This window comes from Nymphalis io, chromosome 3, assembly GCF_905147045.1.
Source record: "Nymphalis io chromosome 3, ilAglIoxx1.1, whole genome shotgun sequence".
Lineage (NCBI taxonomy): Eukaryota > Metazoa > Arthropoda > Insecta > Lepidoptera > Nymphalidae > Nymphalis > Nymphalis io.
The window spans coordinates 6,624,720-6,642,032 of record NC_065890.1 but is presented as its reverse complement, the minus strand read 5'-3'; the positions used below and the strand labels follow the sequence as shown (position 1 = coordinate 6,642,032).

The 17,313-nt window shown below is 32.7% G+C and overlaps 2 protein-coding genes across 3 annotated transcripts; both read left to right on the top strand.

Moving 5' to 3' along the window:
* Nucleotides 1-608: 608 nt before the first annotated feature.
* LOC126780456 (protein CWC15 homolog) lies at nucleotides 609-2,992 on the top strand. Its single transcript, XM_050504959.1, has 5 exons — nucleotides 609-736; nucleotides 841-1,054; nucleotides 1,145-1,424; nucleotides 2,067-2,171; nucleotides 2,737-2,992. Exons 2-5 carry the CDS (start codon nucleotides 924-926, stop codon nucleotides 2,872-2,874), a joined length of 654 nt encoding a protein of 217 aa, XP_050360916.1. The 5' UTR covers nucleotides 609-736; nucleotides 841-923; the 3' UTR covers nucleotides 2,875-2,992.
* A 4,075-nt stretch (nucleotides 2,993-7,067) lies between these two features.
* LOC126780423 (protein 60A) lies at nucleotides 7,068-15,906 on the top strand. Of its 2 annotated transcripts, none has more exons than XR_007670503.1 (7): nucleotides 7,068-7,596; nucleotides 11,159-11,348; nucleotides 11,721-11,875; nucleotides 12,107-12,307; nucleotides 12,866-12,974; nucleotides 13,799-13,933; nucleotides 14,398-14,527. XR_007670503.1 is itself a non-coding variant. In XM_050504909.1 (7 exons), exons 1-7 carry the CDS (start codon nucleotides 7,221-7,223, stop codon nucleotides 14,521-14,523), a joined length of 1,257 nt encoding a protein of 418 aa, XP_050360866.1. In that variant the 5' UTR covers nucleotides 7,073-7,220; the 3' UTR covers nucleotides 14,524-15,906. The 2 variants fall into 2 exon arrangements, 1 of the variants encoding a protein (XP_050360866.1); XM_050504909.1 differs by having other exon boundaries at nucleotides 7,073-7,596; nucleotides 12,901-12,974; nucleotides 14,398-15,906.
* The last annotated feature ends 1,407 nt before the right edge of the window (nucleotides 15,907-17,313 follow it).

Below are 17,313 nucleotides of genomic sequence, written 5' to 3'. Positions count from 1 at the left end.
ATTTAATTACTAATGAAAGACTCAATAATTACTAATGAAAACTAAATTTTATAATACACGTGCAGCACAAAAAAAAAACGATTTTTCATAAACTAGGATAAATTTTATGGCATAAATGATATCTATTTCTTATAAAATCGTGTTATGTATAAATAGCTACTTTGATGGTACTGATTAATTAATTTATATTATTTTAATGTATAAAGTAATATAAATTAAATAAAAAAATCATCATAAAATAGATTAACAATATAATACCATTTAGAAGTTTTCTTAAGTTTTAAAAGTTCTTTTTATATCTCATCCGATTATTTTTCCGATAATATGACTGTGTATAACATATGCACAAGTGTATAATGTAAATTACCATTAAGAAGGTAGTACGAATATCCAGTTTTTTAAATATATATAGAGAATAAATAATAGTTGATAGGCTTAAGTATAGTAACAAAACATAAAACACATTATTATAATAAAAATTTACTGTTGAAATCAAAACAATATATATTTCAAAATCTTCAACTTATTTAAAAACGTAAGAGTGGCGTATTTATTTTATTTATTTAATAACATTTTTTATCTGTGTTAAGTATTCTGTAATTTGTTGTCTCGTTAATCGTTAGACGTTACTCACATTGTGACATTTCACATAATAATTCAGTAATCATTAATTAATTATCAGCTTTCGGAACATTATTAAGAAATTGATTAAATCTATCCCACTTTGATATTCTAAGTAAATATAGTGTTTTTTATTCTTAGCATTACCAACTATTTAAAAAACATTTGCACTATCATACGAATAAATATTTACAACACTACAATTGCTTAATATTTTAGGTGAACCACATTGATTCAAATATTTGTTTTATAAAAAACTCCTAAACCAGTCTTGGTATTGCCTTTGGTTTGAAAATAATACAATGACTACGGCCGCTAGACCCACTTTTGATCCTGCTAGAGGTGGGCAGGGTCGCGGCGAGAAGGATTTAAGTGCAATATCTCGTCAATATTCAAGTAGAGATCTTCCTAGCCATACAAAACTAAAATACAGGTATGTTATATAAAGTCTAATAATATTAGGAAATATTTTATTTAAGTTAGATTTCGATTACTCTTTTCGAACGAATTTATTATTATAAAGGGAGCAAGGTCAAGGAACTACAGAAGAGCTACGTTCAAGAGATTTTCGTAAAGAGCTTGATGAAAGAGAAAAAGAAGTGAAAGGCGCAAATACAAGAAGACAAACAGAACCATCTGTAAAACGGCTAAAAATTGATCAGGTACCAGCTGCCAGCTTAGATGCTGATGACCCTCTAGAAGGAGACTCAACTGATTCTGATGACTCTGATGATGACACAGCTGCTTTGCTAGCTGAACTGAATAAAATTAAAAAGGAGCGAGCAATTGAACAGGCCAAAAAGGTAAGGAACAATATATATGTTTCAATTGATTTTGTCTACATATTATAGCAGTTATTTACATTCCCTGTCCATCCTTATTCCACTTATATTACCTTATGTTAGCTCTCTTATGATGTCATGGCCCCTCTTTGCTGCTGTACTTATACTAATCCCATGTGTGTGCATTGTACCTATACTATTATTATAAGAATAACAAATATATATTGTTTAGATATTTTACTCCAATAATTATCAATTTCTATGTTTCGCATCTATGGATGCCTTGTGACAATTCATTACATTGCCAAGCCAAGAACCTCTTTCCACCAGCCTACTACACACAGTGTAGTTATGTGATATATTTATTGTGCTCCTACAGTTTACAGTATTTTTTTCAGTCTCAAAATATAATGATATTATGAAATCCCAAATTAGTAAGTGTATGCAAGCAGGCATCAGGGTGCTAGGACATATGTGTAGAACAAAGTCAGAGCCTTTAAGACATCATAGGGCAAAAACTTACATACATATAGTTTTAATGAGTTACAAATATCAATGTAGGGATAGGAATACATAGGTATCCCGAATAACAAATTTTTGGGCCTCCTCTTTTACTTAAGGCACCTGTTTCTTATAAATATTATATGAATACATTAATTCCAGGAAGCTGAAAAGAAACAGGAAGAGGAAAGAATAAGAATGGAAAACATTTTGTCTGGCAACCCACTTTTGAACTATTCTGCGGCAGGCCAAAAAAATGACTTAAAGGTGAAAATTTATTTGTATAGATACATGTCAATATTGCTTACTATTCAGTTCTATTCTATTTACTCATTACATACATTCATATAATATTCAGAAAAAATAACTCAAGAGTTTTAAATTTTTTGTTATTCAACCTGATTTTGGTTGAAGTCGAGATGGCCTAGTGGTTAGAACGCGTAAATCTTAACTGATGATCGTGGGTTCAAACCCGGGCAAGTACCACTGAATTTTCATGTGCTTAATTTGTGTTTATAATTCATCTCATGCTTGACGGTGAAGGAAAATCATGAGGAAACCTGCATGTGTCTAATTTCATTGAAATTATGCCACATGTGTATTCTATATAAATGAATAAGCTCCAAACCTTCTCCTCAAAAGGGAGAGGAGGCCTTAGCCCAGCAGTTGGACATTAACAGGCTGTTACTATTTCAATCTAATTTTACATCATTTGATGTATTAATAGTTTGTTAATTACATGTGTAGAAATTTGTAAAGGTATATTTTATTGTATGGCATTTTATTTTAGTTTTTTTAATATTGTTTTTTTTTTGTATTTTGTCATAAACAGGTGAAACGCAGATGGGACGATGACGTCGTTTTCAAAAATTGTGCGCGCTCCGAACCTGAAAAAAAGGCAAATTCATTTATAAATGACTCCTTACGATCAGAATTTCACAAAAAATTTATGGAAAAGTATGTTAAATGAGTAGAATAATTATTGATTTATATAGATTCTAGTAATTAAGTCATTGCACACATCCACTTGTGTACATAAAGGTTTTTATTTGTAAAAATACTGACATTAAAATGTATTACACATCTTTTTTCAATTGTTTTTTTTATAAAAATCGATTTTTTTATGTAACAAAATAACAGTATGTAAATAAATGTAAATTATTAAAAACAAATAAAAAGCAAGTTAGTGTGTTAAGGAAGTATAATATGAAGTAATATTACTGAACAGTTACATGAAATCATTCTTTTGTTTTGATGAGGTTCGTAAATTGAAAATGAGAAAAAAAACTTTAATAGTTATATTTACTTCTAAACAGATTTGCCTGGTCTTTTGGGGCTCTAACTTTATTGTTAAAATCGTTATATAAAGCTATTGAGGAACATTAAACAAAAAAGGATGGATTAACAATCTGCTTTATAAATCCTATCCTATCTAATGTATCCTATATTATACAACTTTATTGGTCAAAAAAACTATATTAAGCACAATCTTAATACATCCAGATTAATTCAGTAAGAGCCTGTAAATGTCCCACTGCTGGGCTAGGGCCTTCTCCCCCTTTTTGAGAAGGTTTTGGAGCTTATTCCACTATGCTGCTCCAATGCAGGTTGGTGGAATACACATGTGGCAGAATTTCAGTGAAATTAGGCCTCTGCCTCGAATCTCGCGGGCAGCGGGGCGGCGGCGGCGGCGGCGCGGGAGCGGCAGGATCTTACGCGTATAATCAAATGGACCGGCCCTCGAATACAGCGGTGCAGGAGCGGCGCGGGGGCGGGCAACGAGCGGTGCACTCCAGTCAAGCGGTGACCGCCCGCGTTGCGCGTCTGCATTGTAGGTATAGGGTCCGTTCACACAGACCGGCTCGGAGAGGAGAGCAGATTTTTATCACGTTGGAAACAGTGTTTTGAGTGATTGTAGTAAAGTTTATTTTTGCATTTGCACCTTTTTTGTCATTAAAAATGCCTGAACGCGCTTCGTGTGAAGTAATAAAAGGAGCCGACCGGCTCCGCTTGCGTGCTCTTTCTCGCTCGCACCCGCTTTCAGATCTCTTCCAGCCGGTCGATGTGAAATAGTTGGCGGCTCCGCTCCGGCCAATTCCAAGCGTATACGACCCGGTCTGTGTGAAAAGAAAAAAGCAGGCCGATGCTCTCCGAGCCGGTCTGTGTGAACGGACCCATAGTGTTGTACATTTTTTTTGTGACGTATCAAAATGTCTTCGGACGTGCAAGAGCTAATTATTTCGGCAATCTTTGAGAGGACACCCATATGGAACAGCAAAGATGTGAACCATAAAAATAGAAGAATAATTAACCAATTATTAGTCGTAGAATTTGTCGGGATTTTGTCTCTGTTCTTCATAATTTCGATAAAACTCGCCATTTATTTTCCTTGCCCTATAGTAGGGATCCACTTCTTCTTTTGCCCACAATAAATCGAGCGTTAGGAATAAATTTGAATCAAAAAGATGTCGCCGTTTTTCAGACATTTCGTTCGCGAATAAAAACAAATATCTCGACAACACAACCATGAACACAACACTACACCGCTATAGTGCCGCGCGATCTGCCCGCTGGTTTGGAGAACAGGTATGCGTTGCCCGCCCCGCTGCCGCGCCGCCGCCGCCGCCGCCCCGCTGCCCGCAAAATTCGAGGCAGAGGCCTACGACACATGCAGGATTCCTCACGATGTTTTCCTTCAGCGTCAAGCACGAGATGAATTATAATGACAAGTTAAGCACATGAAATTTCAGTGGTGCTTGCCCGGGTTAAACTCACGATCATCGGTTTAGTTCACGCGCTCTTACTATTGGGCCATCTCGGCTGCCAGATTAATTATTAATTTATAAATTACTTGATTAATTTCATAGTAAGCAATATAGTTTTACTTGAATAGCTCAATATCTTAACAGATGTGGGAATAGCATTTTAGGCGTATAAACATGCATGAGAGAAACCATAAAATGTAATGTATGTGCATGTTCTGTGATTTACATAACGTTCTTGATAGTGTGTGACATGAAGGGTTGGAAGTTTCCTACTAGTTTATTTTTTTTAATAATCGGAATGTTGCTTCTGCTAACTACTCACTCTGTAGAATATCAGATTGAGGTGCAGGCACCAGGGTTCTTCGAATCACAGCATTATATATACCAAAGTGCCACAGGCCAAGCTGCCGCCACCAGCGGTATGCAAACGTCGTGTTTGGCACTATACGTCAGCAGATTGGGAGGGTATGCGTGATTACTATGCATTACCCGATGAATGACCCGACAGCTATCGTCCCTGCTGTGTCATCTAAGCAGGCGGCATATCGCGCGTGGATCAATGGCTGTGTTAGTAAGTGAAAACACTGAAAGCAACCTACAACAAAAATTCCAACTCCTGTATGTTGTGTATACGGAACGTATGCAAAGCGCATTATGTAGACTGGCCATCACCTTGTTTCGTATCCTACGGGCTCCCGTAGCTTCCGACGTCTTTTTTTACGCTGGAAAAACGCATTACGCCACGGGATCGTTTTCGTATGCTACCGTGAAGCGCTGACGGCCGGCCCGCTTGTGCGGGCCTCCATTCTCTAGGGAGGGTTCCCAGGGTATCAATCAATCAATCTGTGCAAAACAAATTCTTCCAACCTTCGCTGCCACAGTTCGCAGGAGACAGCCAATCTGGCAAAATAAAGGCTAATAATTGAGATTTTACTTATGAGTAATATAAAAAGAACGATTGTCAGCCGGGATAACAAGACCTTTAAAGACCTTTTAAGTAAAGTAAAAGTAACAGCCTGTAAATGTCCCACTGCTGGGCTAAGGCCTCCTCTCCCTTTTTGAGGAGAAGGTTTGGAGCTTATTCCACCACGCTGCTCCAATGCGGGTTGGTGGAATACACACGTGGCAGTATTTCGATGAAATTAGACACGTGCAGGTTTCCTCACGATGTTTTCCTTCACCGAAAAGCACGAGATGAATTTAAGTAATTTACTTTTTATAAAAATTGGCCCCGATCGGCAAATCATTAAATCGTGCGGTTTCGGCAAGCCAGGCATAACATGTATTTACTTAATAAAATTGGGAAAGGTTAAGACTCAATTATTATTACAGAATGTTCAGATTGTATGCAATTTAACAATGTTGTATCATTCGTTTGCTTCTAATCAGCTGCTTCCTACGCCTACGATGCCTTACTAATTGTGTAATGCTCCGAGTAAATTAAAACGAAATGAAGGTAAAACACATTTTTTGTCATTTAAGTAACATTAAATAAATATTAATGGTATAGTAGATATAGAAAAAAATGTATATTCGTTAATTTAGGCTGGTATCTAGTAATACGTTCTCCCTTTTAGAAATTATCAATTACTCTTTCATAAATTTCACTGAAATTCGTATGAAAATGTGCTAAAATATATTAATTTAATCTCTCTTTGTTCTTTCCTTATCACTGAAATTTATCTTGTCTCAATTATAGCTTATATTTAAAGGTTTAATTTTTTCGGAAGTCCACAAAATCTATTAATCTGTTTTATAGAGTTTCTCATTATGTCTAGATTGTGGTTTATATAGGATAGAGGATATAGGCTATATAGTAAGTTGTATTATTATGTTACGTACCTTGTAAAAAAATCGTCTATAACTTTTTATAAATATTACACACCTAATATTTCAAAATTATGAACAGAAATTTTAACTTGACTTTATCTACTTATATTAAATCAATTATATGTAATTTTAAGAAATTTAAAATAATTAAATTATACATACATAATAAATAATGAGGTTCTTTTTTACCGTTGCAAATTTTAAATGAAAAAAATTGTTGTTTGTTTTTGATCATGACTTTCCCTATCTAGACAGGCATTTTTTTCTTTTAAATATATCTTTGATTTTTAACGTAGGTACGATTAAAATGTTCAAAGAACATTATAAAATATAATTTAAAGATATTAATTTAAAGGGCGCCATTAGCTAAACCTAGGTGTATAGTTGGTTTGCGGATCTGACTAGCATTTCTGTAGATTATTTTTAATCGGTAATCGTGTAATCGAATTTAGAAACCGATCAACTGTAGATACAGGAATGCGCTCGACTGTTCGGCTGCCGCTGCGATGTTTACATTATTTCATACGTTGTATGGTATAGAAGGTGAGGGAGGGGAGTCTGTGGCGAGCGCGGCGGTCGGCGGCCCACCTTGAGTGGGCAGGTTCAGTCATCAGTGGCTGCGGTTAGGTCCCGTCTCTAGCGTATTTGCGTCTTGTGCCGGTTTACTCGCCAGTTCAATAAGTGCGTTCACAGCGTTCACTAGAAGCTAAAGCCAGCGAATATGATTAGACTGAAGACAGCGTTGTTATACGCGAGTTACATTATATTATTTGTCATCGGTTCGGATGCTGCTCTGTCTGGACTTTATATCGATAATGGTGTCGATCAAACTGTGATACATCATTCCATGACGCGACATGAACGGCAAGCCGTTGAACACGAAATCTTAGAGCTTTTGGGTCTAGGTGAGAGACCCCGGCGATCACAAGCCCCTCCTTTAGATCGCTCGGCACCGAGTTTCCTACTTGATGTATACAAACAACTAGCGGAGGAACATGAGCAGGCCAGACCTACTCGCAGTTCCGAAATGGCTCTCAGTGGTGAGGAACAACAAGCTATCGATGAAAGTGATCTAATTATGACATTCCAGAGTAAAAGTAAGTATCTCGACTGTTTTACTAATAGTTTTAATAAAAACGCATTCTTTGTTTATAATATGTATTGTTAATAAACATTATTATACAACATTGCAAATATTATACTTATTTGCAATGTTGTATATGTATATATATGCGTAATGAGTGTTTTCTCAGAAGGTTATTTATGTTTAACTTTATCAGTGGGTAAACAGTACTCCAGTGAGTTTATATCGTGTATTCGTTAAAATTAATTAGATAGGGTGTTTAAATTATAATAAATAATTACTATAAAATGTCATAGACTGAATTTTGCCGTATTGTCGTATAAATACATGTATCTAAAGTATAAAAAAATTCTTTTCCTTAAATTTTAAGAAATGAGAACATGTGTTAGTTCAGAAACTAAATTGTCACATTAGATATATTTTAAAATTTAAATAATTATTAATGAATATTAAAATGTTAATATAAAATAACATGTTTTACCAACATACAACTTAAGTTTTCAATAATTTTTAATTACATAAAAAAGATACCCCAGGTAGGTATTGGTTTGATGAATTTGAACGAACCCTGACTTCTTGACACAATAAATAAATTAAATTTTTTAAATGATTTCTTAATATAGGATTAAAGTTAAAGTTGCAATCATATAAAGTTTTCTAGTTAAAACAAAATTTCATAACTCTGTCGTTTTTATTTGTGTGATTGGGCTTATACATATATATTTAAAATAAAACTTAGTTGCTTCCTACTTTGACCAAGAAAGCTCAAATCAGGGCTATTCGATATTAATAAATACATTTTTAGAGACAATAATATGGCGTTACATGTCTTATTAATAAATATTGGTTACCGTAGGTAAATAACTTCGTTTTCGTTTTAATTTTCACGGAACTCAATTATAAAAAAATCTTGAAACATACTTGCTACCTTTTGAGTAAAAAATACTTACCTAGTATTCATGATACAATTAAAATTTAAGTCGAAACTAAGCCGTTCCTTGAAAAAGTAACACCAATTCACTTAGTCCATTGTCATTTGTCAATATTCATGGCATTTTTGAGCATTAACATACATTTAAGAGTGCGTAATCCTAACATTAAAACTGGACCCTGCAGGTAAAAATGAGTCATTCTTGAAATGCTCCGCATACCGTTAGCGAGGGTTAACGATACACATTGTTTTTTGAAACATTTATATTTTATGAAATTAAATGTAATATTTAACGTACTAAATATTTGAACTGGCGGATATTATTTTTTTGTCGTTTGCGTTTTAGCCTGCTGTGCCAGTGATAATGTCCAATTGTGTAGGTAAATATATTTATTAGGTACATAATTTTTTTTTACATATTTCGATGATATAATTACAAATGTTAAATGTAAATAACATTAATATATAGTATAACATTTATTTGGTAGCCCTATAGTTTGGTAGTACTATACTTTACTATTGATATCGACATTGGTCCAGTATATTATTTTATATTATCTACAGGATTCAAACATTCATCGTCTCCCTAATTGGTCCTTATTGTTCTATTAACATGTTAAATGGCCTTGTAAGAAATACAGTTTTGATACTTCTTTGTTCGCCTTTACTTCAAAAGTTATTTTATAATTTTACCTTGTCATGGTCATGTCTACTTATTTTAATTTCTAGTTTTTATTTATTTAACTAAAATAAGTAGCGAAACTACCAAATCTCATACTTAGTGGACACTATTGTCCATATCTACTGTACATATTTCGTAAGAAATATTATATTTGGGAATAAGATATTATGTTTCTTCTGCCTGTAGTTACAAAGTACTGCTTTTTGGCGAAATAATGTTATGAGTGGGTAGAAAATTTGTCATTGATCATTTGGCTTGCACAAAGCTTCACCACGAAATAAAATTTATATAATTTTATACATTAGTTAGTACTTCTGTTCTTTTGATTTTTTTTTAACAAACTTATGCTTATAGATATGTACAATATATTAACGCTCTGAAAGCAAACAAATTGGTGTGAAAATGAATATAGACTTAATAAAAAATCTACAAATTACACTTATATCGCAACGAGAAAAAGAAAAAGAAGAAATCTTTGCGAATTGTAAATAATTTTAATGCACTTACTCAAGTTACGCCTAATTGACGTGATAATGATGACCTCCTGACCGATTTCGGCAACGTGGCATTCTTAACGGAGATCAAATAAACGGGAAATATTAAGGTATACAGTGCGTATACAAATGCAAAAAAAACTTATAATCCGATTGGACGGCAATTCGATACTATATACGTATCTTAACTGTAGATGTTTAATGTTTATCTTACATGGAATAAAAGTTAATAAAAGAAAAGTAAAATGCTGTTCATAGATTACTGCTTGGCTAAGGTTTCTTTTCATCTTGTGTAGCTTTCTTACAATGCCGAGCACGAGATGTATTATGAATCATAAGAAAGATGATGATGAAGATGAACGGACCATCTCGATGTCGATATGACCCATAATGCAAATGTAATAAGGATTTGCATGAATTTTATATGAAAGTACATATGGTATCGTAGTAGGTTGGAAAGACAAAGGAACAAAATAATCATATTCTAAAAACTGCGTGTTATATTATCTGAATTAATATTCATTGAAATGTAATCTAAGTATATAATGAGTAATTATTATATAAATTTAAACAAAAAAATGTATTAAAAATATCGTTGATCTTATGTTAAATATCCTGTTTAAATAATGATTAAATTAATCAAAATTAAATGGAGAACGTTTATAGTAATTTATGCCAAATTCTTTAACGTAAACATGTACACGTGCATACAGAGTCAAGTTACATCAAGCTTGGTAGAGGACACGCCACCTGCGACGAAGTATTTAGTAATTAGCATATTATTAGTATTTTCTCGTAGTGATGTTGACAAATCGATATCTTTGGTTGGCAAAGCATTATCTTGGTACTGGTAATGTAAATTTTTCAATCATTCAATCTTAACTGGAACGTCCAATAACAAAAAAATAAAGAAAATATCAGATTTTTAGTTACTGTTAAACTTAATATTATATGAGAAATAAGTTTAATGTTTAAACGATATCTAAAAACAATATCATTACATATTATAAAACAATGTTACCACCCACGTTTGTGTGTCTGTCTGCCTGAGCGTGATAAACTCAAAAACAACTTAATGGATTTTCATATGGTTTTCACTAATGGACGGATTAATTCATGAGGAAGGTTTAAGTATATAATTTAAAAAGATTTTGAGAAAAAATGCTGAAATATGATGATAAATGTTAGAAAAAATAAGTAACCATTAGATTTATTTAATAGGTATTACGAAATGAACGTTCTATGTAGACCCTTATTTTCCTCGTGAGAAGCCAGGACGGGTAGCTAGATAATTATAACAAGACGGAGCCACACGGACGGAGTGTTAATTTATAAATCCGCATTGGGTTAGTGTAGATAATAAGGCCCAAACTTTAATTAAAGGATGGAAATGTTTTACTTTGAGAAATTTAAGGAAGAAGCATCGTACTGTTAATGGTGTACAGACTTTACTTTAAAACAATTCCAGAACATCACCTGGGTGCATTACGACACGGACATGGAAGACATGTCTGGTTTGATGTAGCGAGTGCTCCGGGGGACGCCTCTTCTCTCCTCACGGCAGAATTACGCTTGCATCAAGCTCCTGTACATACAGAAGACCCGACGGCATTGTACACTGTTGTCGCGCATCGAGTTATAAGTGTTGATAATCTGGGGTAAAATTGGACATTATAAAAAGTAATCCAGTAATTCACATACTTCAGAATAGTAACTGAATAACTTGTTATAAGATATTACATTATCAAACTTTGATCTACCTATAGTAACATTATAAATGCGATCTCTGAAATCTGTTACCTCATCACGTTCATTTAACCGATTGAAATTTGAAATTGAGCTCTCCTAGAACTTGGACAGACGTAAGAATATAAAAGATGGGATTTTTTGGAAATAAAAACAGCGACGAAGTCACATGAAACAGAGTCAAGTCCTAAGGCAAAAAATTCAATTATAATTTTTTCATACACTATTGTGCTTAATTCAGTGAAACTAGAACGTGTCTAATAAAATAATCTGTTGATTTTCAGAGGCATTGAAATGGAACGTATCGCTGCAGTGAACACTAGTATAGGAGCTGAAGGCTGGTTGGAGCTTAATGTAACGGGAGCGTTGGCAACTTGGCTTGGCGCACCTGCTGATAACCGCGGTTTCTTTATAACCTTACACCCGCATTCGCAACCAGGTTAATATTTAACGTTGTTTTGTCATATGTATGGTATAGGCTAAGGTATTACTTAGTCCATTGTGCTTTGGGTTCGTAACTACCAGGTCCAATTGTACGTCTGCCTTTCTAAATTGAATTAAGAATGGTTAAAGTATTTAGAAAATAAATATCTCTTCATGAAACTTATGTCATTTGCTTTTCGTAACATATGTATTGATATAATATTTAAAAAGAACACTGTTCTTACAGAACGAAATGTGAAACCAGAAGAAATAGGATTAGATGAGACCCACGGTGCTAACTCTGAGGGAAAGCAACCTTTTATGGTAGCATTTTTCAAGCATGGTCCCAAGCTTGGTAGCTCTGATACTGGCGCTAGACGAAAACGCGAGGCAAGACGTTGGCGGAATAATGGATATTCTGAAAACTATTTGAGGAATCCTTTAACAGGCTAGTAACATAACTAAGCTGTAAAATTATTTAATTCCTTTTTTAAGTTTTGATATGGTCTAAGACATTAAATTCTATGAATTTCTTTTATTATTTTTTGAAAGTAGTTTTGTAGCAACTAGCACTTAGCATTATATTGAAAACGCCTCAAAAATATTTCATAATTCGAAAATTTTGATCTATTGTGAAAAAAATGTCAACTACATTTGTTTTTTCGATACACTATGTTTTTATCTTATTTCTGACATATACTCATCGATACTCTCAAATACTACTAAAGTAAAGTATTTATGTGTAGGTACAATATACATATATATTTTGTTCATTAAATTGTTAAATAAATTAATATAAAAAGTATGTACATATTGCTAAAAATATAATAACATGCAACAATATAGGATTCGTATTAAACGGAAATGAATATTTCATGTTTAGGCCAAGGAAAAACAATTAAGTCGAAACTAAAGTGCCCTAATTAAATAAAAAAAGTTTCACTCAGTTAACACTCTCTGTTTTGCACATTTTTACTTGCAATTAGCAATATTTTCTATTTTTCAGAAACAAACCGAATAAGACGTTTATTGAAATTCCAGATACGTCGCATTGGACAACCAGAAGCTGCGAAATACAAACACTTTACGTTAGCTTTAAGGACTTAGAATGGCAGGTGAGATAAAAATACAAAGGTCTTTACATATTAACTAACTAACTAATAGCTTCATTAATAATTACTACAAATATATAATATTAATTACCTTAATATATAAATATTGGGATAAATAATAATAAATAAATATTGGGAAATTACGATGTCACAAGCAGTTCAATATAAGCAATATATTACATACGTATAATTGATAGTAAGTATAAATTAAAACACTATCAAGAAAAGATCTGAATTGTGCTAAAAATGCTGTACATAATTTTAATTGTGGACATGGGGTTCCTTTCTTTCATGTATTACAAAATACTTACTTGTAAACTTACCGCAGTAAAATACCAAATGTTATACGTTCATTTATTGTATCTCTAATATGTCTTTATATATAATATATATAGACAGAAGAAGTTTAAACTTCGTCCATATATATATTTTGGAATATATTTAAATGTATTGAACAAATATTTTTACTTACGTGTGATTTTTTTTTATATTTATAATAAGTGTATACAGGCCACTGTATACTATTTTGTATCGAGGACAAAAAAGTTTTAATTTGTTTATTTAATAATAAATCATGCTCGCGTTCATGTTCATACTGATTTCAAAGTCAAGGAAGGGGAAAGCAGATGTAGAATGAATCTCCGCTATCATTTATTGTATTATGATAGAAATAACTAGTATAAAATGATTAATTTATACAAACACTGTTTAGATTATAAGAGTGTCTATATAAAAGGGGTAAAAAGTCAGATTAAAAATAGGATTTAAAGTAGTTTTAGTCTTATTTTAAAATTGTTTAATAATCTGTATATTGTTTTTTTTTTTAGGATTGGATCATCGCGCCTGATGGTTATGGAGCTTTTTATTGCAGCGGCGAATGCAATTTTCCACTAAACGCACATAAAAATGCAACGAATCATGCAATAGTACAGACATTGGTCCATCTTTTAAATCCCACTCAGGTTTGACTAATCAATTAATTACTTTTTCAAGGATTTAGGATTAGGATTTGAAATAACTAAAACAAATAATTTTACATCGCTAGGCGGCAATTACGCTATTGACAATAATTGACATTATAACACCGTTTGGGGGCGCTTACAACGCGGAGCGCCCCATGTTGGACACTCGTTAGGACGTGGTATGTAATGCGTATATCCACTACTTGAATTAACGTTTCAGTTGGGTGGCTATATATAATGCATTCGACAATTGTTGAAACAATTATGAACATTGATTTTGTCTTAATTATTAAATTTAATACGATCACATGATAAATCGGATACATATGATGTCATATCCATTATATACATTTTTAGATTTTACTTCAAATGAAAACAACAATCGCTGTGCCTTTGGACCCGCTGCCGCTCTCTCGAGCTGATACCATACTGTATGTTTAAATATAATTACGACTTGTTTTCAGGTTCCAAAGCCGTCATGTGCTCCAATCAAGCTTTCTCCAATTTCAGTGCTTTACTACACAGATGATTCAAATGTTATATTGCGCAAATACAAAAATATGGTAGTAAAGAGTTGTGGGTGTCATTAATTTACAAGAACAAGATATTTTTTAATTAATGTACAAGAATTGGTGATTTTATATGTTGACGGCCAAAACTAGTCGTGATGTTTTAACAAATTGAATTAGGTAGCTTATTATAGATTATCAGGTTTTAATCAAACATTTATTTTTAAATTATACTTCTACTCGCACAATAATTAAATGAAGTCAAGTAGCTTTTAAATTTGATAATTATATCGAAGTAATCATATTAAACACATTTGCAATTAATAATGAGGGATTTTTTCATTAGTTGATAGTATTGAATGTTGCAAGATAAAATTATTTAACTAAAAAATTTTTAATCTGCAAAAATAAATACTCAATGATATCATTACTCTGTCCGATTATTTGATAGAGTATTTAATTTTTCAAGTGTCATAAATCATTTAAATGTACGAATAAGCTCATCTTTGTCCGTATGTTATACCAATTTACACCAGTGGTTCTCAATCTTTTTGATATCAAGGACTATACTATGATACTAAACTTTTATATTTTTATGAGTTGAACATTTTTAAATTCAAGAATCAAAAAGGGAGCACTATTTTTAATATGGAATAATAATAATAAAAAAATCATATCACGTCTAATTATTAATTTTCATATAAGAAATTGTACCATATACGTTTTTTTAGAAAGGCCCGTAAAAAAATATAAAATTTCTTTTGTGCTTAATTTTCATGCGTAACAGCTTCACGGAGAATCGATGTTTTGCGGAATATGGTTTGAGAGCCACTGACGTGTAATATAAAAACGTGACCTTTTTGGAGTCCGTGAACACTTGTTAAGACAAGTCCGCAATGAACATGTATATTGCACATTCACAGAAGTATCGTATGAAATATATAAGTCAATTATTATCCTATTCTATTAATGACAACTTTAATACTTTTTATATATTTTCTTATTATATATGATAATTATGTATTGTAAAATATATTGTATTTAAGATAAAAGTACAAATAAATATGATTTGAATTTCATCAACGATACAAAGCATTAGTAATAATAATCTTGTAACATTTATATAATATGTTATATATGTTAAAATATTGTATTTATTTGCATTCACGACAATAAATAAGGCCTTTCGACTGATGGTGACTGATGCTTTAATATTTACGTAAAAATTCGTGACAATTTTAAAAAGCATTAATACTAATCGAGTGAAAAATATCTTTCTAACTTTTTAATTATCATTTTAATGATAGTAATCAGTGTTCATGATTTTAATTTAAGTATTGTCCGATTTTATTTTTAAATTTTCGCATCACAATCAATAAATAATTAGTTAATAGGTTTTTTAAGGATAAAGATGTATTTATGTAAAAGATCTGAATGAACGGCTAATAAAAATAAGAAATTGAATTTTCGTTTTATTGACTTTGTTATAAATTTAATAATAGCAACTATATTTACATATTTTTAAGTGCTAAGGTTCATACCAATCTTAAAAAAACTACTAACTACTAAAAGGAAATTAAATCATGCTTTTTTTCTAAATTAACCAAAAAAAAATGGAAATGCTCTGGGTAATATGAAATTAAAAACAATTGGAATAAGATATATTCCTGCGCTAAAATGGAGCCTATATTTTAAGTTAGTTATTTACATTTAATTCCATGCAGCAGTTTTTGCGTGATGCGGGTACAAACATACAAACAGACAGACAAAAAATCCTGAAAACTTGCTTTAAAAGCCCACCAGTATTAGTTTTTTTTCCAATATCTTTAATGTACAGACAAAAAGTTTTTGCTGCGAATTATTTAAAATTATACCTAGGTTTACTGGTGGTAGGGCTTTGTGCAAGCTCGTCTGGGTAGGTACCACCCACTCATCAGATATTCTACCGCAAAACAGCAATACTTGATATTGTTGTGTTCCGGTTTGAAGGGTGAGTGAGCCAGTGTAATTACAGGCACAAGGGACATAAAATCTTAGTTCCCAAGGTTGGTGGCGCATTGGATATGTAAGCGATGGTTGTCATTTCTTACAATGCCAATGTCTAAGAGCGTTGGTGACCACTTACCATCAGGTGGCCCATATGCTCGTCCGCCTTCCTATTCTATAAAAAAAAAAAAATAGGTACCTCTAGCAATTCTGCTGTTGTCCATGTTTCTATTTTAACAACTTTATTTTACCATACAGTTACTATAAGACATAACAAGCATAGTTTTTTTATATTTATTAACGTTGTTTTAATCATAATAGTCAAATAATTTATTCCTCTGATATATGCTTCCGTGCCTTATGTTACCTGGATTTCTTAATATTATTTGCACTTTTGTTTCGAGTTAAAAATTCATAAAATAAGCAGCTGGTGGTAGAGCTTTGTGCAAGCTCGTCTGGGTAGGTACCACCCACTCATCAGATATTCTACCGCAAAACAGCAGTACTTGGTATTGTTGTGTTCCGGTTTGAAGGGTGAGTGAGCCAGTGTAATTACAGGCACAAGGGACATAACATCTTAGTTCCCAAGGTTGGTGGCGCATTGGTGATGTAAGCGATGGTTAACATTTCTTACAATGCCAATGTCTAAGGGCGTTTGGTGACCACTTAGCATCCGGTGGCCCATATGCTCGTCCGCCTTCCTATTCTATACAAAAAAAAAAAGCTGTACTCATGTTACTCGTGTACATTGGCGACTTATACAATTGAACACGTAATGTTACAACTTATATATTAAGATAAATATATAAACATATCCACCCAGGAGCGTAGCTTGTCCTTGATGGGCCCTGTATCAAAATTTGTTGGGGGGCCCTTCTTCCTAAC